We start from the raw sequence: 25,354 nt of genomic DNA on the forward strand, positions 1-25,354 counted from the left end.
CTGATCTTATTGGGGGAGGGAGGAATTCTGAATCTGAGATGATCCTTCAGAGTGGTCCTGTATTGAGGGCAGAAGACCAGGTATTTGTAGTCCCTCATTGACCAGTCACTGGATTCAATGACTGGGAAGGGTCTGAGACCCAGGGTGAGGTATCCCTTCAGCCAAGGGCAAGTCCTTGCAAGGGACTCAGCTGTGGGTTGTCAGGAGCCGATAGCTCTGGGCAGCTGGAGAATGAGTGCTTCAGTCCTGAAGGGGGGACCTAGGTAGTGAACCACAGCACCTACTCAGAAGCCAGAGAAGTTTTATCATGTCCTGCAGCTTCCTCCATGTCTTGTAAATACGTTCAGTCCAGTCCATACAGGAAAACACGAAAGGTATGTTTTCAGTATATAAATGACTTTCAGCATGACTGTAACAATAAAATCTATTTTCCACTTAGCAATACATCCAGCTAAGCATGTTTTTCAAATAGAATTTGTGAGTCTGGAGCCAGAGAGCATGAGTGTAAGCTTTGTCTCCTATCTTCTGTTTCCAGATCAATGGTGGATATGATCGCTCCACTTTTGTTTATGGGCCATTTCCACTTGGAGGAGTAGAATTTTTTTATGCCATCCTCTACCCTACTTTCTGCTAGGTCAAGAATTAATCACAAGGCAATTTTATGAAAAGGAAAACTCATGGGACCAGGATTCAGGGAACCTCCCTCTTTCTCTCTCTCTCTCCTTCTCTCTCCCTCTCATTTCCTAGGAATAACCATACCTGCCCCATTGTATAGATCAAAACAAAGTAGTGTACATGAAAATAGTGTGGTAAGAATTACAATACATCTGTAAGCTCTTTTTTTTAATTGAAGTATAGTTGATGTACAATGTTTCAGGTGTATAGCAAAGTGATTCAGATATATATATATATATATTCTTTTTCAGATTCTTTTTCATTGTAGGTTATTACAAGATTTTGAATATAATTCCTTGTGCTACACAATCGGTTCTTTATCTATTTTATATATAGTAATGTGCATCTGTTAATCCCAAATTCCCAATTTATACCTCCCTCCGCCTTTCCCCTTTGCTAACTATGAGTTTGTTTTCTATGCCTGTGAGTCTATAAGCTCTTATCATTAACAGTCACCTGCCCACTTTAAAATTACTCATACAAATCATCATGCAGTAAGAACCAATCCAATCATCATACAGTTTATGTTTTGGGACATAAAGAGAGGAAGAGCCAGCCCCCTTCAATATTCAAACTCCATTCCATTGGCTGATTCACTCACACATTCAACAAATGCTCATTGAGCATCAACTATGGGCTAAACACTAGATGCACAGTGAACAAACCTGTAGGAGGCAACATGGCTGAAAGTGAACACTGTGGACCTAGAAAGAAGAGTAGCCCAGCTTTCAGTTCCAGCTTAGGTGGCTATAACCTTCACTTCTCTGAGTCTTGGTGTTTCTTTGCCCATGAAAAGGGATAGAACCATAAGGGATTGTTGTAAATAAGTGCTGGTAGAGTTACGAATAAGACACCATGGAAACCCATAGGTGGGTGATCTAACCCAGCCTCAGAATAGCAGGGAAAAACTCTTTGGTGAGGGTAACATCCAAACAGAGACCCTAAGAATAAGCAGGAATCAGTCAAGTGTGGGAAGAAAAGACACAGTCCAAAAGGTTAGCAGTTGCAAAGCCCTGGAGGGAAGAAAGCACTGGGGAGACTGCAAACATTGTTTTATAGGAAGTATGGCATCCATAGAGAAGAAGGGGAGGAAGACAGCCCCGTGTGCTGTGCCAGCAAGGCTGGCTGCTATCCAGAGAGCAGAGAGAACAATTGATGGGCAGAAAGCAAGGAGTCATGGGATCCTATTTGTATTTTTTTAAGTGATCACTCTGACTACAATGGAGAAGGGAGAGGACAGTCCCTCATGCCAGGAACATTAAAGCAGAGACTGAGTAAGTTAGAGATAATGGTGTGTAACCCACTGTGGTGTTAATGGTGTACAGTGGTGTTAATGGTGTATAATGGATAGATGAGGGAGAAGGCGGGCGGTGGAACAGACAGGATTTAATCACATTCCCTGAGCTCTTGTAACACCCATGTTCCAAGCTATGCACCTTATATACGTCAACTCACTGAATCATTACAAGGACTCTATGGGGAAAATACTCTTGTTATTCCTGTTATGGTCCTGAAGCACCACAGTGTTCAAAAAGGTTAATCAAGTAGCCCAAATCACTCACGAGAGCCTGTATTTGAACCCAAGTCTATTTTGCTCATACACTGTGTGTGCCTCCTCCACACCATACTGCTGCATAGATTGGTGTGCAGATCAGGACAAAGGTCTTATGTAGAGAGATGAAAGCTGGCATCATTACCACATAGATGATCATTAAAGCCATGAGAACAGGAGGAACTGATTAGCAATATTTACAGGCATTGAGTATTCCCTATGTTCCAGGATATTTTCTAAAAGCTTATCATTATTTAATCCTTACAGCAACCTTATAAGAGAGTGTGTTAGTTTCCTAGGGCTTCATTAACAAAGTTCCACAAACTGAGTGGCTTAAACAACAGAAATTTATCATCTCACAGTTCTGGAGGCCAGAAGTGTGACACCAAGGTATTGGCAGGATTGGTTCTTTCAGAGAGTTGTGAGAAACAAACTGTTCCATGCCTCTCCCAGCTTCTGGTGTTTTGCTGGCAACGTTTGGCATTCTTCAGCTTGTAGTTACATCACCCCAATCTCTGCCTTCACCTTCACAGGGTGTTTTACCTGTGTGTGTGTGTCTTTCTCTGTGTCCAAATTTCCCCTTTTTATAAGGACACCTAACATACTGGACTAAGGCCCACCCTAATCACCTCATCTTAACTTGATCATCTATCTGCAAAGACCCTATTTCCAAATGAGATCACATTCATAGGGTACTGAGAGTTAGGACTTTAATGTCTTGGGTTGGGGGGGGACACAATTCAACCCATAACGGGTAGATATTTTACATCTGTTTTACAGATGAGGAACCTGAGGCACAGGGAGATAAGTAACTTGCCTGAAGTCAACAGCTAATGCACTGGAGAGTGTATGAAGTATGGGAAAAAGGGACTAAGACAGACCCCAGTGGAACACTTAAAACATCCAAGAGACAGACATGAGACCCCACTTCTGTGACCACAGTAGATGGACCAGAAATGGGTGCCTGATCCAAAGAAAACCTATCTACAGGCTTGTCGCTGCTGGTCTGCAAGGTGACATGGTGTAAAAGTGCTGCTCACACTGAAGAGTGATTGATTAAGCCAACCAAGTTCTCCCTCCGGAAGCAAAACACAGAGAGACAGAGCAAGAGCAGTTAATGGTGGGAGCAGAAATGGGAGGTATAGAAAAGCCAGGAAGTGCTAGAAAACATAAAGAAGAGGAAGGCCAGAATAAGCAGAAGCAGATGCTAAAGGTGGAGAGAAGAGTGGAGAGCTGACAATGGTATCAGCAGAAGCAGTAGAAGCAGAGGGAGGGAGAAGTTGAATCATCACGGCATCCAAGGACACCAGCATTCATGGGATGGGTAAGAGAATCCAGCCATGGCAGCTGCACGGTACCCTGAAACTGGCACTCTAGTTCCTGGACTAACAACTTGTTCCAGTTTATGGGATGTGTGACTGATCTTCATTGGGTTCTGACTGTGAGGCCAAGATTCCCACCCACAATTATACCCACACTTATCCTTACACAAATCTCTCATTTCAATTTTGTGTCTGATAACCTTAAAATAATCTAACTCAAGCGCCCAGAGAGGCAGGAGAAAAAAGAGTTGAATGTCACAGTATGGGAGTATGGAAGAGAATGTTTCAAGAAGGAAATGGTCAATTGTATCAAATGTTACAGAAAGATCAAGTAAGACAAGCACTTTAAAAGGAACAGAGATTTGCTAACAAAAATGTGATAGCTGGGTAAGTGGAGACAGAAGCCGGGTTGCCATGGATGATGGCATGAATGGGAGGTAAGACCAGAAAGACAGCAATACAAACCACACTTTCAAGTGGTTCTACTGTGAAGAGAGAGAAAAATAAGGCTCTAAGTTGTGGAGTAGAAGGAGTGATATTTTTTAAGATGAAAGAGATCTGAACATATTTAAAGGCTGATGGAAATAAGCCACTAATGAAGGCAAGGTTGAAGACAGCTGAGAGAAGAAAACAACTAATGACTAAAATGCTGAAGATGCAAGAGGCCAGGTAGACGGAATAATCCAAGACAGGAGGAGAGAAGGAGGCAAGAAAGGGCGGGCACACATATGAGGCTATGTTAGGATCAGGTATTAAAGGTGTTTCCTGTAATGGTTTCTATTTTCTGGGTGAAATAGACAATGAGATTATCTGCTGACAGTGAAGAAGGAAAAGACAAGGTAAGAGCCTCGAGGGAATGGAGAATATTTGCAACAGTCATTTTGGAGAATGGCAGTGAGATCTAACCAGGAAAACGGTGAAGGATTACCAACTAGTACAAAGGGCTCAAGTGAAATCAAAGGCCATGGATTTGGCGTACCACTTAGCTGTGCTTTCATGTGATTTCCTCCAGTCTCAATCAGTGGGGCAGGAAAAGCAGCAAAAACATTGGTAGTTGGGATTAATTCCAAGTTGAGGACAGAAGGGCAAGGGAACAAGAAGTTTAAGGTGTTAGGAAGAGAACGACTGAGGAAATATGTCGGCTGGCTCCAGAGGGAATGAAGACTAGCAAGTCTAGTAGGGAGAAAATATGAGGACCAAGGGATCTCAAAGAACAGTTATTTGGGAGTAAGAGATAGAGTTCTGGGATAATAAGAGGCTATGGAGAATTTAAGATTTCAGAGGTGGAGAAGTTCTAGGTGATTAGAAGATCCTGAATTTGGCCATGTGTAATAGATGTGTGTTGTCTGTCCATCCAGCTTCTCTTTCTTTTGGGAACTTTCCCTCTGTTACTACATGTGGTTGTGGTTGAACAGATTATTCTGGAGCCTCACTCCATCCCACCCTCACTGCAGGGGTTGGCATGGGATGCAAGCCAGTGAGTTCATTCTTCTGGCTAGAGTGATTGGCTCAGGGGTATGTGACCAAGAAGAGATGATCAAACTATTCTGAGATTTCTTCCATGAATGTTAGAGGCAGAGAATCTCTCTTTCTCAGCTCAGTTCCTCACTTGTAAAGACTTTGTAACTGCTTATGACCATCTTTCTTGGCAACATAGAGAAACCATCTCCAGAAGGAGCAAGTGAGTCCAATATACAAAGACCAGCAAATCAAGCAGAGACAAAGATGAATAAAAGCAAAAAAGATCCAGAAAACAACGTTGAATCCCTGGATCTAGCCACGCTGAAGTTAGTCTACCCCTGAATCTTTCAACTGAGCATCCCAAAATCTCTTTGCTTAAGGTAGCCTACATTGGATTACTAGAAACTACAGTCTAGGAGTTAAGTGGCTGAAACAAAAGGAGGCAAAGGTATGAGAGCTGAAAGAACAAGAAACTAAAGATAAAATGTTGCATGGGTTTGCCTTATAGGCATGAAAGTCACCTAAGATGAAGGCAGTACTTGATGAGAGTGGAGAAGACACCTATGGACCATTTCAACGGTCTTACGTAGACAGGATGTTAGTGAATTAACTGCAGTAAGGACCGGAAGAAAGTTATATATTAGTTAGCGAGAGCCTCGAAAGAATGATGGTTCTTACACAAAGGTGAAGGAATAGCAGCATGGAAGCTGCAGAGGGGAAAGAGAAGCGTACAGACCCCACTTGCTGAGAAGAAGCTAAGTGGGGTGTGCAATAAAGTGGGTAAGATCGCTACTGTGTAAAGTGGGCAGAGCCTTCCCAGTCAAAGGTAACTGTGAAATGCTTCCCCAGTGAAAATTAGACTTCATTTTCTAAGTCCTAATTGTTACAACATCAATAATAAAGACATTCTTTAACAACTTTCAGCCCACAACCCCTTGACCTTGAATCACTCGCTGTTCATCTATAAGGTAAAGTAAAACTGGAAATTTAGACGGATCAAGTTAAAATTTTTTTCCTAATTGAGATATTCTACACATACATTCAAATGTCTCAGACAATGATCAGAATAACAACCTCAGCAGCAATTATTACTCAAGTGATTTGGTAGAAGACTTAATGTTAAATATTTTAAAACTCTATTTAGAAAATCACATCACACTAATGCATTTTATTGGACAACATGAAATATACATGGATATTATAGAAGAACAAAATCTAACACAAAAATGTGAAGCTGGCCTGCCACCTCTGGAATGAAGGCCACAGAGGGAAAGCCGACAACCAACTGGCACTTCAACAAGAAGGGAAACGGCTTTATTAAAGGATTCTCAATTTGTCCAAATGACAAATAGTTAATGCACATATGGACATATATACATAGACAGAATTTATTTTTCTTATCCCATATAGTCTTTCCACCAGAAATTCCTAAGGATTATATTCAAACACTTTAAATATTTCTATATGTATTAAAGATGATTGTATCTATGCTTGAGTTATATTTTGGAAATATTATATAAATGCATATTTAGATAAATGGAATGTAATTTTGTGTAGTAAGGAGAAAGTACAGGACTAGCCATTTTTAGTATGGACCATTTTTAATCTCTTATATGAATCTGGAAATACAATTAATGATAAGTCAAAATGGAAAAATAATATTATGACAGTGTATGTTTTTAAAGTGATGTTGTTAAAAAGCATCTTTGAAGAGTGTCAAAAATAAATGTACAAAGAAAATAAATGAAGTTCATCAAAGACTGTATTTGGAAAATGAATACAGAGAGAGTGCACAAAAACAATCTCCCCCACCCCTGGGCCCGCCCGCCCACCCCGACCCCATCAACGACGGTTTTCTGTGGCCTGGACGGAGCAGAGTCACTCAGCAGTTCTATCCCCCAGAGACCCGAAGAGCGAAGTCGCCTTCTCCACTCCAGGTGAATGTGGGTCCGGAGCAGCAGCCACTGCATCTTTGGAGCACGTGGAGGGATCTCCAGAGACCACAGACCTTCCCTTGGGAGAATACGTGGCTACCTCCCCTCCTGTTGCAGACCTCGTTCATGTCCTAAGTCAGGGCTGTGCAGTAGCAAAATGCACACGACAGAGAAAGCCAGGCAGAGACGACCCATCCCCCAGCGGAGACCCTTGGTCACTCTCCCTCTACGTCAGCTGTCATCCAAACTGTGTCAAACTCACCTCCTTTCTTCTGGAGTTTTCATTTTCTCTTAATGCTTGGGTGTAATCTATTTTTTCCTTCTCCTTTAATTAGACACTAATGCTCTTTTAAGGGACTATAAAATTTTTTTCTTATGGCATCAATAGAAATAAGACAATCACCCAAAAGAGAAACAGGTTTTTCTTGGGAAGTTAAGAATATGGTTTCCTGAAAAATATTTGTGAAATAGAAATTTAAAAGGAAGACAGAAAATGATAGAAATTCACTATAAAATCTCGAACCTGAAAAAGTATCCCTGCTGTCAGGATATTTGATATATTGGTGAATAAACTGTGTATGATTTCTTCATCTTACCAGTATTTCACGTTAAAGCTTTCATTTTTAAAGTACTGAGCTCGGCTCTGTTCAAACATTAATGATTACCACCAAATACGATCTGGTAGCAACATTTATTTAAAAGAGGACCATTTTACAGGACCTCAGATCTATGTATGTTTCATCCACATAACTAGGTGTATGGCTTTTTAAAGAAATCATGTGGGTTACACTCATAAATCTCAGTCACTTTTGGACTTCAATCCTTGATTGTACAGATGTTTTCCTTGCTTTGTGATGAAGGCAATTTCCACCAGAATCACAGGAATTCAGGAGAAACAGTAGGACTGTGAAACAACAGAGAAGGTGCAGTCTTTGCTACTGAGCCGACCTGGTGTTCATTCTGATTCTGTCACTAACTAACTGCAATCATAGGTAGGTAACCAAGATCACCTCTCAAGCCCCAGAGAGGCTGTAAAGTAAAAACAGTAAAGTTTCTCCACATTATTATTATGAGAATTAAACTGGGTAGTAGAACTCCTGACTCACAATAGAAACCCCATAATTGTTAATTCCCTACCGTCATTTCCCATTCTAGATACACAATCTAGTGAAATTCATCTGGGTCCCAAAGTGCTAGCAAATAAAATAATAGGTGTTTTTAGTGCCAAACATCTACCTAAGGCTGGCACCTTTGAGATCCTTTTTTGCCCATGATCGATTCTTGCTCTATCATCAAAGTATACGATATTCACACACTGATCAAACTTCAAAGGTTTGGGGAATTTGTGAAATTGAGAACTCTGTCCTATCTCTCATCTCCCCCTCCCTCAAGAGATACAGTGTTCAATGAAGAAGTTGTAAGTGGCCCTGTGGGTGTCCATCTTGCCTTGTGGTCACATCTTTGAGGCAGGCACAGGTGACAAAGTGATGCTGGTGTGAATGGATCAGTCTTTCAAGACATTTGAAGATTTCATAGTCAGGAAGAGTGAGACTGGTCATGTTCAAGCCCAGCATCTGGGAAACCACCTCCCTGAAGTCCGCCAGCTGCAATGTCAAACAGAACCGCAATGATTGAGAGAACAAAGTGCATCAACACTGCTAGACCAAATGCAACCCAAACATCTGTGGAAAACCCAGGTTTGCATGAGCTAGGCAAATTACTTACTCTCATTACTCTCTGATTAATTCTCTCATTTATGGAAAAAGGAGGAGAAGGAGAAGAGGAAGAGGAAGAGGAAGAAGAAGAAGGAGGAGGAGGAGGAGAAGAAGAAGAAGAAGAAGGAAAAGAAGAAGAAGAAGAGGAAGAAGGAGGAGGATGGGGGAGGGGGAGGGGAGGGGGGAGGAGGAGAAGGAGAAGAGGAAGAAGAAGGAGAAGAAGAGGAAGAAGAAGGAGGAGAAGAAGAAGGCTAGCCTGCTAAATTACCTCTAAAGTCCTTTCAGACACCAACCTTCAGCAATTTCATAACCACTTTTCTGATGAGCCAATTAATATGGTATCGGCTACCAAATCAAGAAGCCCAGTTCAGCAACTATGAATGAGATTCTGGCCTTGGTAAGATTTCATTTTCCCACTTCCAGGGTGAATGACTAACCACACCTTTTTCCCAGGGCTGTTCTGAAATTTGGATCAAATGAAACGATGACTGTGTATGTGCTCTGCCTGCTAGGAAATGCTCTACAGTTGTTGGTGTGGTTGTGCCTCTTGTGTTATAAGCATTTATGCACTGGGCTGTTAACTGGGCAATGAACCTCTTAAACGAAAGGAAGATGTGACAGGGTGAGAGAGTGGCATGGACATATATACACTACCAAACGTAAAATAGATAGCTAGTGGGAAGCAGCCGCATAGCACAGGGAGATCAGCTCGGTGCTTTGTGACCACCTGGAGGGGTGGGATAGGGAGGGTGGGAGGGAGACGCAAGAGGGAGGGGATATGGTGATATATGTGTATGTATAGCTGATTCACTTGGTTATAAAGCAGAAACTAACACACCATTGTAAAGCAATTATACTCCAATAAAGATGTTTTAAAAAAATAAATTAAAAAAATTTAAAAATAACAACAACAACAAAAACCGAAAGGAAGAACAAATGGCAAAAAAACAAAGTATGAGCTGACGAAAACGGAGGACTTCTAAGTGTTGACCAAATCACATCACACAGATTGCCACCTCACAACCCACAACACTGGACTCTCTGGGACAATTATTTGTCCATCACAAAAGGAAAAATGAGAGTTGTGGAGCTAGAGAAAATGGACAAAATGTGCCTTATACCCCTTCAAATTCTCATTGACTGGTTGCTGTGATTCTAGGCGAAAGCAGAAGCAGATCAACTAGAGGTGGCCGGACAACCCCTCTCCAGAGGTACCTTCCATTTTAGAAAAGGTGTGATCCAATCCGAAGGCAGATGTTTCCTCCTGGAGAAGTGCCTTCCAAACATCCTCACCGTGCGCTCATTCATGTACCAGCATCCTTCCTATGCTGAATCCAACTCGGGGAAACAGAACACTCTTTCCAGCCTAGTCTCCCTGATGAAAAAGTTTTCCCCAAACTTTTCCACCCTTTTGAATATGGCCAATGCTCTTAATTGATGAGAGGTTTCCTCTGAGACCACTCACTCTTAGAGTTTGGCCTTCCTCAACTCGGCCTGACACATGAGCCAAAGCAGAGGCAGCCAAAGAGAAAAAATATCCTCGGATCAGAGTCTACTCTGTGCCCTTCTGAGCTGCAGAAAGAGACTGAGATAAAAGCCAAAAGCAGGGGTCAGGCTGCCCAGGACATGTTTTTTTATGCCTGACCTCCTGATGGGCTCACCAGATAAAACTCCTCCTTGCAACCAGCGGGCGCATGAGTTCTGTTTTATGGTTTACATCTGGGCTTGGTCGGCCATCAGGTCTGGGTGCCACTGTTTGAGAATTGGGATTGTTTCCTGCAATTGATCTCTGCTGGAGATAAAATTTCCCTCCTGAGGCTGCGGCCCTGGATAACGTTAGAAGATCTGGGATAACGCAAACTTCAGAGGCAATCAGCAGATATAATAAAAACCTCTTCACAACCAGAACCTGGCTTTTCACAGGCTTTCCATGGCTTTGATAAGAATGTCTTTTTCTTTGCTACAGTTCGTGCCATGAAAATGTGAATTGTTTTTCTTAGTGGAGTAAATCACAATGGTACTTTTAATGCCAAAAAGACGGTAGAAGACAGACAGATACATTGGAATGATATAGAAAGCTTGATAAATTGGTTATGAAGAAATGTATGAATAATTATCAAGCTTTTGAATTGCCCCATCTTTCCTAAATATGAAGGTTTCACTGCCAGATTTCTACCCACCTGCTTTTCTCTCTTTTCTACTTCTTCCAGAGATTGTTTTAATGTCTTCATTTCACTGGTTACCCCTTCTAGCATGTTCCTGGCCCTCTCTTTACTCTCCCTAGCCCCATGCTCTGTCTTCTCCAATTCTGATTTGACAGACAGTAGCTTTTTCTCAGCTTTCTCCTTCATCTTTTCCAGTTTGTCTCTGGATTTATTTAGGTCTTCAATGGCTTTGGTCTGTTCCAAAGTTTTATTCTAAGCAGTCAAAGAAAATGCTGATAATTTCTTCTGCATTTATTTAGGAAAACTGTATAAACAAGACAAATCAGAAGTCAGTGGGGACTTCCTGGTGGCACAGTGGCTGCGAGTCCGCCTGCCAACGTAAGGGACACGGGTTAGATCCCTGGTCCGGGAAGATCCCACATGCCGCAGAGCAACTGGGCTCGTGTGCCACAGCTACTGAGCCTGCACTCTAGAGCCCTCGAGCCACAACTACTCAAGCCCGCACACCTAGAGCCCGTGCTCTGCAACAAGAGAGGCCACCGCAGTGAGAGGCCCGCCCGCGCGCTGCAGAGAAGAGTGGCCCCCGCTCGCCACAACTAGAGAAAGCCCGCGTGCAGCAACGAAGACCCAACACAGCCAAAAATAATAAAATAAATAATAAAATTTTTTTTAAGTCAATGAAATTCATTTAACAACTCTTTTCATGAATAAAGAATGGAATCCAACCCAGTTATACAGACTCTGCTAAGCATATAGACTGGAGGAACATGTCTTAAAGCAGTTATAATTTATGAGCAAATATTAGAGTATCATTATGTGGAAGATTGATGAGATGAAATGGTAGACAGCACGATTCAGGGGTTAAATATTAAAACAAAGTCTGTGGTACTCACACATAGACTCTACCGAGCTCCACAGGTAAAGCAACTTGCACTTTTTACCCCTGCCAAAGGGTCATCCCTGGTATAAAAACATTAGAAAGAGCAAAATGTCTCCCCTTTTGGTGATTTACCACAAGGAAGCCCCACTTAAAATCTCCTTGGCAAGTCATCAGTGCTGTGAGGGAAATTAGCAGTTTTTCTGGAAAACTGTCTTCTGACTTTACCAGTGAGTATGGGAACTGGGAGGTAACCACAGCATCCGCTGCAGGCAGGAGGGAGGGGTGGTACCTCTCTCTCAGAAGCTATCCCAGGATCTTAAAGCCAAAACAGAGCATCCTCAAGTATGAGGCACATTTTCTTTATTAGTTTAGTATTGAAAATTATACCAGATCTGCCGACAAAAAGAATCTGAGTCAAAGGAATGAAGCTCTGATACATACTATAGCATGGATGAACTGTGAAGACATCACTATAAGTGAAATAAGCCAGACACAAAAAGACAAATATTGTATAATTCCACTTCTGTGAGTTACCTGGCATAGGCTAATTCATAGAGCTAGAATGTGGAATAGAAGTTACCAGGAGCGGGCTTCCCTGGTGGCGCAGTGGTTGAGAATCTGCCTGCCAATGCAGGGGACACGGGTTCGAGCCCTGGTCTGGGAAGATCCCACATGCCGCGGAGCAAATGGGCCCGTGAGCCACAATTACTGAGCCTGCGCGTCTGGAGCCTGTGCTCTGCAGCAAGAGAGGCCACGATAGTGAGAGGCCCGCGCACTGCGATGAAGAGTGGCCCCTGCTTGCCACAACTAGAGAAAGCCCTCGCACAGAAACGAAGATCCAACACAGCCATAAATAAATAAATAAATAAATAAATAAATAAATAAATAAAATAAAATTAAAAAAAAAAAAAGAGAGAAGTTACCAGGAGCTGAGGGAATGGGGAGCTCTTGTTTAATGGGCACAGAGTTTCAGTTTAAGATGATGACAAAGTTCTGGAAATGGATAGCGGTGATGGTTGCACACCAGTGTGAATGTACTTAATGTCACTGAATTGTACATGTAAAAATGGTTAAAAATGGTAAAATTTTATGTTCTGTATATTTTACCACGATTTTTTAAAAAAAGAATTTGAGGTAGTTTTGCATAATTAGACACAAAATTTTTTAACTGACCATTCAAAATAAATATGAATGAGTTTCCACTTATCCACTGGATGACCATAACCAAAAAGATAGGCAGTAACAAGTGTTGGTGAAGAAGTGGGGAAATTGGAACCCTCCTATACTGCTGGCGAGAATGCAAAATGGTGTAACTGCTGTGAATAACAGTTGGCCAGTTTTCAAATTGTAAACATAGGGTTGACTTATGACCCAGCAATTCCACTCCAAGGTGCATATATCCAAGAGAACTAAAAACTTACGTCCACACAAAACCTTCACAAGCATGTTCGTAGCAGCACTATTCATAATCACCAAAAAGTGAAAACAGCCTAAATATCCATCAATGGACGAGTAGATTAAAGAGTTGTACTATATCCATGCAGTAGAGTATGACTCAGCAATAAAAAGGAACGTAGTACTGATACATGTTACAACATGGGTGAACCTTGAAAACACTGTGTTAGGGGAAGTAACGCAGTCACAAAAGACCACTTATTATACGATTCCATTTATATGAGAGATCCAGAAAAGGCCAGGGGCTGGTGGGAGTAGAAAATGGGGAGTAACTGTTCCCCATTTCTTTTTCAGGTAATGAAAATGTTCTGAAATTAGATAGCAGTGATGTTTATAAAACTCTGTGAATATACTAAAAACTACTGAATTGTACACTTTTAAAAGGGTAAGTTTTGGGCTTCCCTGATGGCGCAGTGGTTGAGAGTCTGCCTGCCAATGCAGGGGACACGGGTTCGAGCCCTGGTCTGGGAAGATCCCACATGCCGCGGAGCAACTAGGCCCGTGAGCCACAACTACTGAGCCTGCGCGTCTGGAGCCTGTGCTCCGCAACGGGAGAGGCCGCGACAGTGAGAGGCCCGCGCACTGCGATGAAGAGTGGCCCCCGCTCGCCACAGCTGGAGAAGGCCCTTGTACGGAAACGAAGACCCAACACAGCCAAAAATAAACAAATAAATAAATTAACTAAAAGGGTACGTTTTATGATATGTGAATTATATCTTGATAAAGCTGTTATTGTAAAGTACATTTACGAAGAAGCCTTTAAATGCATCAAAAGAAATTACTTTGAAATAAAGAAGTACACGTGGGATGGACAAAGCGCAAATACCAGCAGAGCTCTGAATTTAGTTCTGAGCCTCCTAACAGTTCAGACAAGGCCTACAGGCATATTCTCAAAGAAAAAGCATAAATTTGTGTTTTAATTTTGTTGAAAATCATTTAAAAGTTACATCTGAAAGTAATAAAAAGATACCAAATAATGAGTGTTTGCTGATTTCTCCCTTCCCCTTTCATTTTATCCCTTCTTTCCTAAAAAGGAAAGATGCTTTCTTGCTGCATCTACTCCCATCCTGTTGTTCCCAGGGCAAATCTGAGTAATGGGGAGAGTGTTGGGGAAGAAGAAAGCCTGAGAGACTAAATTGATCTACCCGATAAAAAGCTGAGAGAGGAGTGGGAAGAAAGAGTCTCTGTTAACTAGGCTGCAGGAAGTGTTTCTGGAAGAAACTTGGGATGATGGAAGAGGGACTTGTGAGGAGATATAGGTGTCATGCAGCAAGGAAACAAGAGAGAGAGAAAACAATGGAAAAGAGGCTTTAAAATACTGCTACTCTTGATGAATGAAATCCTCGTTTTTCTTTTTTCCTTTTTTTTTTGAGTAACAATAATAAAGCAACATTATCATTTAGTTGCTGGACTGCTGATTATTTATTGATGAAGGATTCTGAGATTGTTGCAATTTACCCAGACTACATTTGGAGGCTACTGTCAGAGATTAAAATCTTGACCGAGTCTCGGGGTTAGAGCTCATCTTCATGGAGACTGAGTTCCAGAATTATGGCGTAAGGAGCACAAGCTGACCTGACCTAAACTCTGAAGGGTCCTCCAACACTTCTGGAAAGTCAGAGGAATGGTAGAAGCTATTCTAAGATTGGAATTATGACGTGATATGGAGGAAAGGTGCCTGTTTGGGATATGGATGTCCAGATGGAAAATCAGATTTATACTGTCTGGGTAATGTCACTAAACTGAGAAAGCTTAAGTCAAATACCTAAACTGGAAACTTGTTTTTACCTACTATCACACACACAGATTCTTAAGAAATTAAATTCCTTTCCAGGCAGAGAGGAAGTCAATGGCAGACACTCTTGGACAAGTTCAAAACTTCTGAACTGGCTCCATGCAGGAGAGAGGAAATCTCTTGGGAAACTGACAGCTGCTTGCAATCCAGAAGGTGTAAGAACAACTGCTGTAGCTTGGGAAATATGCAGGAAATAAAATGCCAGCAACAGCTGGGGGAAGGGATTCTGAGTCAGCTTTTTAGTAAACGAACCAGCACCAGTAGGGCAAGCACTTGAGACAAGGAAATGGTGCCCACGAAGTGCAGGTCTACAGGGGCCGACCTTGGAGATCATTCATGGATTCCAAGTTATCAAAACCCATATTTGAACGTGGACTGTATATTAGTACGAGTATATTAGAATATTATCTCAGTGTAGATTCCTGAGTGTAACGATTGCACTGTGGTCACACAGAAGAATTCTCTTGTTCTTAAGATATACCTGGTAAGTATTTAGGGATGAAGTGTCATGATGTCTGCAACTTACTCTCAAATGGTTCCTCTCTCTGTCTCTCTGTATCTCTCTGTCTCTCTGTCTCTCTCATTAAGCAAAATATAACAATCAGTAAAATGTTAACAATCTACATGAAAAGTAAAAGAATGTCTGTTATGCTAGTCTTGAAACTATTCTATAGATTTGAAATTTTTCAAAATAAAAAATTGAGAAGGGAGCTTTCCCATGAGTGATTGATACATGTATAATGCATCCTATCAGTAAAAAATTCTGAATATATATGTACATTTATTTATAAATTATATGAACAAGTACTCTAAATAATATATTGTGTAGATTTTCAAATATTTTACAAATAGGGGACATTAGATGGGCGAAATCAATATCAATTTTAAAACAAGGTTATCTCCCTTTCAAACATAAAGATTCCCTTCACATGCCAACTATCTCAGTGCTTCAGAGAAAACATGGGGCAAAGCAAGAAGTTCCTGGGATTGCCATGTTGCATTAAAAACCTTGTATTAACAGAAGAGGAGATACATTCAGCCTTTCTACTCAGATTAGAAAAACATTTACAGTGGGCCATCTACCAAAGGAGATGGAACACAGCTTGGAGAGTTAGAAGCACATAAATCAAGTCCTAATGAGAAAAATTTATAGCCAAGAATTTCTCAAAAATATGAGACTTTATCACAATCTTAAGTGCTGCCTGAATTCTTGTTGTCAGGGAGAAAGTAATGGACTCCAAGCCAAGCCACCAGGACCGAACTGGGAGCCAGCAGTAGGAAGTAGGCCTCAGCCTCCTAAGTCAAATCCAGCAAACGAGATTGCTGGGAGGATGGGGGGTCGGGGGGTGGGGAAAGGGGGCCAAGGCAAATGGGTTTCTTAATCCAACTAAGGGGGCTTATCAGATCCAGTCCAGAGTTCAGTGAGAGACTGTGCCCACAATTTTTTCCCAGTGGGACAGAGATGGTCATAAACAAGGCTGATGTGCCACCCAGACCCCAGCGAGGATGGACCAGCTTCCGAGTCTGCTTCACTTCCAGTGAATACCATATCTGGCATCTGCCTCCTTGAGGGAAGGCATTTCAAATCTGGTGAACAATTCTCTCGTGTTATAAGGGCCAAAGACCCTGAAAGAGAAGGTGATAAAACGTAAAATCGGACCTGTTGAATCTGCCAGAGGATATAAATTCTCCACCTGGAGGGTTTTTAGGAGATCGCGCTGAAAATAGGACCCTGCGGGAGCCAGGCACTGCAAGAGGGCTCTCTAAAGGGGGTGGGACAGCAGAGGGGGAGGGTCGCCCAATGATGCTGTGCCCCTCCGCAAAGAACCACAGAGATTTCACTGGAAATGGAGGGAACCACAGCAGAAATCAAAGGAAGATGCTCCGCTCTGCAGGCCGAGCACACCCCAAACCCCTCCGCAGCACCTAGGAGGTTCTTTCTCACATCTTTGAATGATGTACACATTCAAAGTGGGGCGAGTTCAGGGCAATTCAAGGTCAATGGATCTACATAATCAGAGCTGAGTTCAAGATGGTAGGTTCGGGGAAAATAATATAAAGAAAGGCTGCACTGGCTAGACTGGAGAAAGTTCTGGAGTGTGGGAGGAGAATGGGAAGCAGCTATCTTATGTGGGAGATTATCAAGAAAGTTAGAAAGCAGAAGAGAGCTTTGCTGGTGGCTGAAGAATGTTATCCTCTTTGGGTGTTTCCTTGAGAGACTACAAGGAAGACAATCATGGCTTTCCACTAGTTTTTGGTTGTCTGACTACCAATTTTTGGCCACAGCTCCCTACTAAGATTGAGCCACATGGTACAGGCTGAAAGCTCACCACCAAATACCTATTCTTCCTTTTTTTATTACTTCCCAGAATAAAGACCCATTTCTTAGGCTGACTTCATCCAAGTGAGCCCCAGGGACTAAGTTCCAGCCAACATAGACTAAGAAGTGTTGTATTGTTCCTGGAAAGTGGCATGCAGGATGTCCTTCCACCTTTCCTTCTGCCTGGTGCCTGGAATGAAGCCAGAGCCCCAGCAGCTAGCTTGTACTAAGAGGTGGCACTGAGGAGGAAAGTTATTGCTGGATGGTGAAGCAGAAAGAGAGAACAAGCCAGGATCAGTGATGAACACGAAACTATCCTACTAAACATGGAATGACTATGTCCATGCTTCTTTGCAGTGAGAAAGACGTAAACATCTTTCCTGACCAAGCCACTGTTATTGTGTGTTTCAATCTACTCAGCTGAAACTATTCATAACCCATGTCGGCTACAAAGCAACTGGCGTTGCATGAGTTCCACAAAGAACTGGAGTTCTGCCACGTGACTTCAGTGCCTGCATTTGCACTTGTGCATAAGGCTATGCTTCTGCCGGTTAGTAACATCACTTTAATTATCCTATAGGTTAATGAAGAAAGAGCAAAGGTAGAGTTAATACATAAATAATGTGTTCATGCCAATTGGAGGCCAAACTATGTCATGGTGTATGTACAAGCAAAGTAACTGCAGCAGCAATATAAAGCACATGGTAGAATAATCAATCATTCCATCCTTAGATGACATAAACGGTAGGCGTGCCAAAATAAAAGAAGCCCATACCACAAGCAGTCAGTACTGCACATTCTTACTAATGGTGATTTTAGGGAACTAAAATCTAGCATACTGAATTAATATTGCTAATTTTTAAATTCTATTTTTATACTTTGTTTTTATTTCTAAATTGGTTTGGATTTTATAATGGTAAAAATGTAATGAGATTAAGAAATTTCTAGGGACTTCCCTGGGGGTCCAGTGGTTAAGAATCCACCTTCCAATGCAGGGGACATGGGTTCAATTCCTGGTCAGGGAACTAAGATCCCACATGCCACAGGGCAACTAAGCCCGCAGGCCACAACGACTGAGCCTGCGCACCCTAGAGCACGCACGCCCCTACTAGAGAGCCCACGTGCTGAACTACTGAGTTCGTGCACTCTACAGCCCGCATGCCACAGCTAGAGAGAAGCCTGCACACCACAACGAAGATCCCGTGTGCTGCAACTAAGACCCAACACAGCCAAATAAATAAATAAATATTTTTTAAAAAAGAAATTTCTATATAGTGTTGTTTGTACATATATAAGCAATATTATAATAAAATTATTTTGATTCAACACAGGGAGGGGAAATCTATGCAAGAATATTTTTCTTTCAAAAAGGCATTTCTACAATATTTACGTTTGCCTGCCAAATTAAAATTTAACAGGTCATCTGGAAAGGTCTGCTTCTTCCTGGTTTAGAATTCAGGAGGAAATTTAATACATGGGTCTTAAAGAGGAAGACTTAGGTAACCTAGGGGTCAAGGTCTTCAACCATGTTTTGCAACAGTCATAGAAATGCATACAAAAACTTGAACTCAAATGTTCAAGACAGCCTTATTCATCATAGACCAAAACAAAAATGGAAACAATCCAAATGTCCATCAAATACTGAATAAACAGAATGTGGTAAATCTATACAACGGAATATTATTCAACCATTAAAAAACTGTAACGGTTAACTTTATGTATCAATTTGGCTGAGCCACAATGCTCAGATATTTGGTCAAATATTATCATTAATTTTCCGAGGGTGTTTTGGCATAAGATTAACATTGCCCTTCCATAATGTGGGTAGATTTCATCCGATCAGCTGAAGGCCTGAATAGAACAGAAGACTGACTTCCCCTGAGCAAGAGACAACTCTGCCAGCAGGCAGCCTCTGGACTTGAACAGCGACACTGGCTCTTCCTGGGTTTCCAGTCTGCTGGCCCATCCTGCAGATTCTGAATTTGCCAGCTTCCATACTCATGTGGGTCAATTCCTTGAAATAAATCTCTGTGTGTGTGTGTGTGGGTGTGTGTGTGTGTGTGTGTGTGTGCATCCAATTAGTTCTGCTTCTCTGGAGAACTCTGACTAACACAGGAGTGAAGGACTGATCACAATACGGGTGAAACTTGAAAACATAGTAAATGAAAGAGCCATGGGCAAAAGGCCACATATTGTATGACTCCACTTATATGAAGTGTCCAGAATGGGCAAATCCATAGAAACAGAAAGTAGATTCCTGGTTTACAGAGTTTGGGGAAAGGATGAATATGGAGGGTTTTTGTTTTCGTTTTTTTTTGGAGGTGAGGGGATGATGGACATGTTCCAGAATTAGGGAATGGTGATAGCTGCACAGCCTTGTCAATATACTAAAAACTACTGAATTTTGTACTTTAAAAGAGTGAATTTTGGGAGCTCCCTGGTGGCCTCGTGGTTAGGATTCCGGGCTTTCACTGCCATGGCCCGGGTTCAATCCCTGGTTGTGGAACTGAGATCCTGCAAGCCACGCAGCACAGCCAAAAAAAAAAGTGAATTTTATAGCATGTGAATTATATCTCAGTTTTTTAAACAAAACACATAGAAATGTGTCCAAATTATTACTTTGTATCAACCCTCTCTAAATGGTGAAATTAATGCCTAATTTAGTAAGAGTGCCCCCCCCCCACCCCACAAAAGACATGTCCACCCAGAACCTCGGAATGTACTCTTATTTGCAATTTGCAGGCGTAATTAAGATAAGAAGCTTGGGGCTTCCCTGGTGGTGCAGTGGTTAAGAATCTTCCTGCCAATGCAGGCGACATGGGTTAGAGCCCTGGTCCAGGAAGATCCCACATGCCGCGGAGCAACTAAGCCCGTAAGCCACAACTACTGAGCCTGCGCTCTAGAGCCCGCGAGCCACAACTACTGAAGCCCGCGTGCCTAGAGCCCGTGCTCCACAGCAAGAGAAGCCACCGCAATGAGAAGCCCGCGCACCGCAACCAAGAATAGCCCCCTCTCGCCGCAACTAGAGAAAGCCCGCACACAGCAACAAAGACCCAATGCAGCCAAAAGTAAATAAATTAATTAAATTAATTAAAAAAAAAAAAGATAAGAAGCTCAAGGTGAGATCATCCTGGATTAGGGTGGGCCCCAGATCCAATAATGGGTATTCATATAAGACACAGAAAAGGAGAGACATACAGAAGGGAAGGTCACATCAAAATGGAGACAGAGATCAGAATTATGCAGCGGTATGCCAAGGATTGTAGGCAGCAACCGGAAGCCAGGAGAAAGGCATGGAATGGTTCCCCTCAGATGCTCCAAAAAGAACCAACCGTAGCAACACCTTGATTTCAGACTTCTGGACTCCAGAATTGTGAGAGAATAAATTTCTGTTGTATTAAGCCACTCTATTTGTGGTACTTGGTTACAGCAGCCCTAGGAAACTAACACAAGAAGGCCATTTTTGCTAATGTCAGAAATACTGCTTTATGGATAGTAAAATTAACACAGGGACAAGCATAGGTGATGTACAAAGATGGAGAATTGATACCATCAGTCTGTCTTGAATACTAATATGTCTCAAATAAAACAATAAAAAGCTGTTTTGTAGTTGAAATCTTATAAATTCATGAAGTTAGCATTTACTGTATTAGTAAGTTATAGAGATCTCTATTCTCTACTGGCAGGCAGACTTTGCACTCTACTTAAATGTTTAGGGGCCTGAGTGATTGCTGAGTCAGTCAAATCCAGTCTCTTCTATACCTTACTTGTAGAAGTATGTGCATCTCTTTATGCAAAATAAAACAACAAATTAAACACACAAGCCAATTTTATTTACTTTCCTGTCTCTCGTTCCCTTTTCATCCAAGTATTCCAGAAGACTAGGCCGCCATCTTTGTTTCTACTTCTCTTTCATTTCTCAGCCTACTGAAACTTGGCTTTTTGTCAGAGCCTTCACTCACTACCACCATGATCTGCTATTACACACGCTCAAGCCTTAGATGTCCCAAAGCCAAGTGTAGCAAATAGTCATTCAGTCTTCATCTTACTGCTGCACTTGATGCTGTTGATCACAGCCTTATTCTGGAGTCTCTTTACTCTCCTCATATCTCTGTTTCTTTTTTGTCTCTTTCCTGACAATTTCAATCATCTTCTTGAAATTCTCCAGTGGCTCGCCAGGACCCAGATGAAAAGTCCAAGCATCCTAGCATGACACACGAGGCCCTGTGTGATCTGGCCCTGTCCTCTGCCCAGTTTCTTCTCCCACTGCTCCAACTCGCAGAAATTATCACGGTGTTAGCAGCAGCCAATCAGAGTTTCTATTCACCTGCTTATTGCATTTAATTATCACTCATTTTCATTCTCTTCTCCAATCTGTCTATATTTCAGTTATTCCCATTCTACCTCCACAATGTTTACATGTCCACATGTCACCTATATGATCCATTTTCTTTTTTAACTTAACCACCTTTTTAACTTAAAGGAATTTAATTGTTTTAAAGGGAATTTTATATGATTTCAACAGAATGTGCCACAAATGGGAGATAACAATAAAACAAACACTGTATTAACAATAAAACAAAAAGGTATTAGCAGGTACTATTGCTGGTACTCAGCACTGAGCATAAGGCTTATTCTTTGTTTAAAACGTAGGCCAGCAAGTGTTCTGGGACATAATAACCTCTAAGATTTTCTCCATCATGGTCAAAGCATTGAAAGGAAAACTAAAGGGAACCCATTTTTTTACTTCAGGATTGAACATTATATAATACCCCATCCTGTATCTCCTAGAAGCATTCTGTATACACCACACTTGAAAATGTTCCTTTACACCAACGATGCTGGAGTTGGAAAGTCTTAAGCCTGCCACTGTGACTAGAACAACGCGTTGCATAATCACATCACCAGAAGAGCAAAACTTAATTATGAGAATCAGGCTTGTTTGTGAAAAGGTTAAGTGGAAAGACCACTTGTAAATAATTAAAATAATCCGGGGGACATGTGATGTAGACCTAAGACCAAAGTCACCGAGACGAAACAGGATGAGACTCTACAGACACAGCCCTCAGTTTCCACCAGCTGCTGGCCTGCCTCCGCTCTCTTCCTGCCTCCGCTCCCTTCCTGCCTCCACTCCCTTCCTGCCTCCACTCCCTTCCTGCCTCCGCTCCCTTCCTGCCTCCACTCCCTTCCTGCCTCCGCTCTCTTCCTGCCTCCGCTCCCTTCCTGCCTCCACTCCCTTCCTGCCTCCGCTCCCTTCCTGCCTCCGCTCTCTTCCTGCTTCCGTTCTCTGCTACACGAAGTGCGGGCTCCTCTCACCCCAACACCACTTCTAGTTCACAGGGTTGTCTTGGCCCAGGCCTCCTACGGCTACTCTCACTACACTTAGCCGGGGTCATGGCTTAGCGCATCTGCCTGGGAACCTCTGATGGCGAGTCACTGTGTCCCTCACTTGAGCGGGCCACCACCACCTGCTCCCACAGTGTGCTCTCCCGAGCGCATCTTTAGCTACCTTCCGTATCGCCCAAGAGCGCAAATGGAACTTCAGGCTCCGGGGCATGGGTGCGATCTAGGCCCCCTGCGCCTGCACCTCCTGCAGCCCCTGCCAGCCAGGGAGGGGGCAACTGCGCGCTGACATCAGGGATTCTCCCTGACCCACCAGACACACACCCCAAAGGTCAGGCTCAAGGTGTGAGAGGGGTGTCCAGGATACTTACTTCTGATATTTTCTCCCCACCCAGGCACCCTATCAGATGCTTTCCCTAGTTTCCCCCTTCCTTCACATTCAAGTGTGTCCACTCCCCTGGGTGCAGTCTGCCCTCCCCTTCTCTAGGGAAATAAGCCTTTATCTAGTGGCCTCCTCCTGATGCCAAAAGGGCTTCAGGGGGAAAAAAGCTAATGACTCAGAAGGGAGAATAGAGTGGGAAATATGCCCTAAAATATTGTCCTGTTACACAGATTCAAGTGCTGGCTTCATTCCAGATTCCTTTTCCCAACTGGTCTGTTTCCAGATTCAGAAACATTCCAAAAGTCCATTTCAGAGCCCACGTCTGCAAAGAGCAAGGACATCATTGTTGCCCGCTTTCACGACACGGGTATCTGCCAGGGGTGACATGTGTACTAGAAGTTATGTATTATTGCCAGTGGCACACATACGTGATATTTAACTATTTTTTTTAAATCCCAAGTTCTAATTTCGTTCTTCTCTGTATTCATTAGAAGCCGAACACCTCGAATCCAGGAATCACATCACCCCAACCTGTCTGCCCTCTTCACCACTTGGTGTGACACATCGCACAGCACAACACACACCTGTTGCCCCCTCTTCTCAGCGAACACTTCTGTTCATTTTCTCATTTTCTCTAAGCAAATTCCTATGTGAAAAATCCCTACATGATCCCTAACACTATAGTCACCCACACTTCGAAGAAATGTTTTTATTTTCTGCACATCACATCACCCCTTCTTGACTGACTTTTCACCCAGCAACTATGGCTTCATTTCAAATATTGAAGAGACACAAAATTGATCGACTATGCTGATTTGTGGCATATTTGCATTTTTCTCACCACTCTAGAAAATCAGAGGAAATTTTCAGCTTTTTTTGTTCTGGTGTGTCCCTTTTAAGGCTGTCACGCTTTTGCATAAACCTTTATGGAAACACACACAGACAGTGACAAGGAAATGCAGCTGAGCACTTGCCTTAAGCTCACTGGTGTCGGCCAGTTTGGCTTTGAGCTCAGTGTTCAATTCTCGACACACACTCAGCTCCTTCTGCAGCCTCTCCACCTTCTTCTGCAACTTCCTGATGGTGGCTCTGGCCTCATCCCTCTCCGCAGCCGATGCCGAATGCACCTGCTTCTCCTCCTCCAGCTGGGCTATTTTTTGCCGGAGGCGGTTCATGTGCAGCTCTTTGCTCTCCAGTCTTTCTTTCTGAGTCTTTAGCTGGTTTGATACAAACAGGGATTTTTAATAATCATTGAATAGTCAGTAAATATAAATGAATTACTCAGATAATGTTGATCTTTATCTACACTTCAATAAGACTAATTTGTAAACCATCAGATTTCCCTGATTGCATTTTTCTATCCCTATTTTTCCAAGAATTAATTTGGTAGCTGCAAAGTATGAGACAAAAGAGCCACAGAAAATGCACAAAGGAGTAGGCTTTCAATGTCTGATTCCCTCCAACATTATGTGCATCATAATAAAAATGTAAAATTACTTTTAAAACTACTGAAATGGGCTTATCAAGAGCAGAACATAATAAGACAGACAAAATCCTCTCCAACACCCCATGGCAACTATACTTGTACCGGTCTTTTCTGAAAGAAGATAAAGTGTAAATTAGTACCGAAGACCCAGTCTGACTAGTTTCAATCACTTAGAACCAGGTTGAGTGGCACCAAACATGGGAGTTGATATATTTTTAAAGTAAGCTATATGAAGGAGATTTTGAGGAAAGCTTTGTTGGTATATTGAAAATCTTAGAAATAGAAGGGACTTCACGAAAGCATTACTTCATTAGTGTCTTTACTATATGCCAGACCTTATACCATCCACAAACCAGGCTGAACAGGGTCTGCAAATAGCACTTAGCATCGACGGTCAAACTTGATGAAAGAAATTGTAATGGTTTTTAGAAAAAGACTATGGACTCTATGAGGAGAAAAAATCCTCCTGGGCTTCACATGTCACAATTAGTGAGTAGAATATTAAGTACAGGAACCTCTTTCACCTCTTACAAACACTGGGAATCGGAATCGTGTAGAATTATAGAATGTTAGAGCTAAAGACCATCCCATTTTCCCTAATTATATATTCTGCATTAGTAAAGTGTTTGAGGTATGAAGGGCTTACTGAAATGAGGGCCTAAATATCTTGTCTAACAGTGACAGCAATGTCCACGCCCACATCCTTTTTTAACAAAGGGCTTTTAGTATTTCCCTAACTAAACTCCCTTTCCTGAGCTTCTTCATGTCAAATTTCACTCTACTGCAAATTTACCTTGGTGAGTTCTGTGCACTGGTCATTTTAATAATTATATAATACTTAAGAAGGAATAATATTGGATGTTGAGGAA

The 25,354-nt window shown here is 42.2% G+C and overlaps 1 protein-coding gene across 1 annotated transcript in view; it reads right to left on the bottom strand.

The window, feature by feature from the left end:
* Positions 1–7,466: 7,466 nt before the first annotated feature.
* CCDC170 (coiled-coil domain containing 170) overlaps positions 7,467–25,354 on the bottom strand; it is a 102,476-nt gene continuing 84,588 nt past the window's right edge. The window contains exons 10-12 of the mRNA XM_059941885.1: positions 23,974–24,216; positions 10,840–11,076; positions 7,467–8,548 (exon numbers count right to left, since the gene is read on the bottom strand). Coding sequence (XP_059797868.1) covers positions 8,348–8,548; positions 10,840–11,076; positions 23,974–24,216 — 681 coding nt within the window. The 3' untranslated portion in view covers positions 7,467–8,347. The remainder of the gene's footprint in view (positions 8,549–10,839; positions 11,077–23,973; positions 24,217–25,354) is intronic.

Source organism: Balaenoptera ricei, chromosome 12, assembly GCF_028023285.1.
Source record: "Balaenoptera ricei isolate mBalRic1 chromosome 12, mBalRic1.hap2, whole genome shotgun sequence".
NCBI classification, from domain to species: Eukaryota; Metazoa; Chordata; class Mammalia; order Artiodactyla; family Balaenopteridae; genus Balaenoptera; species Balaenoptera ricei.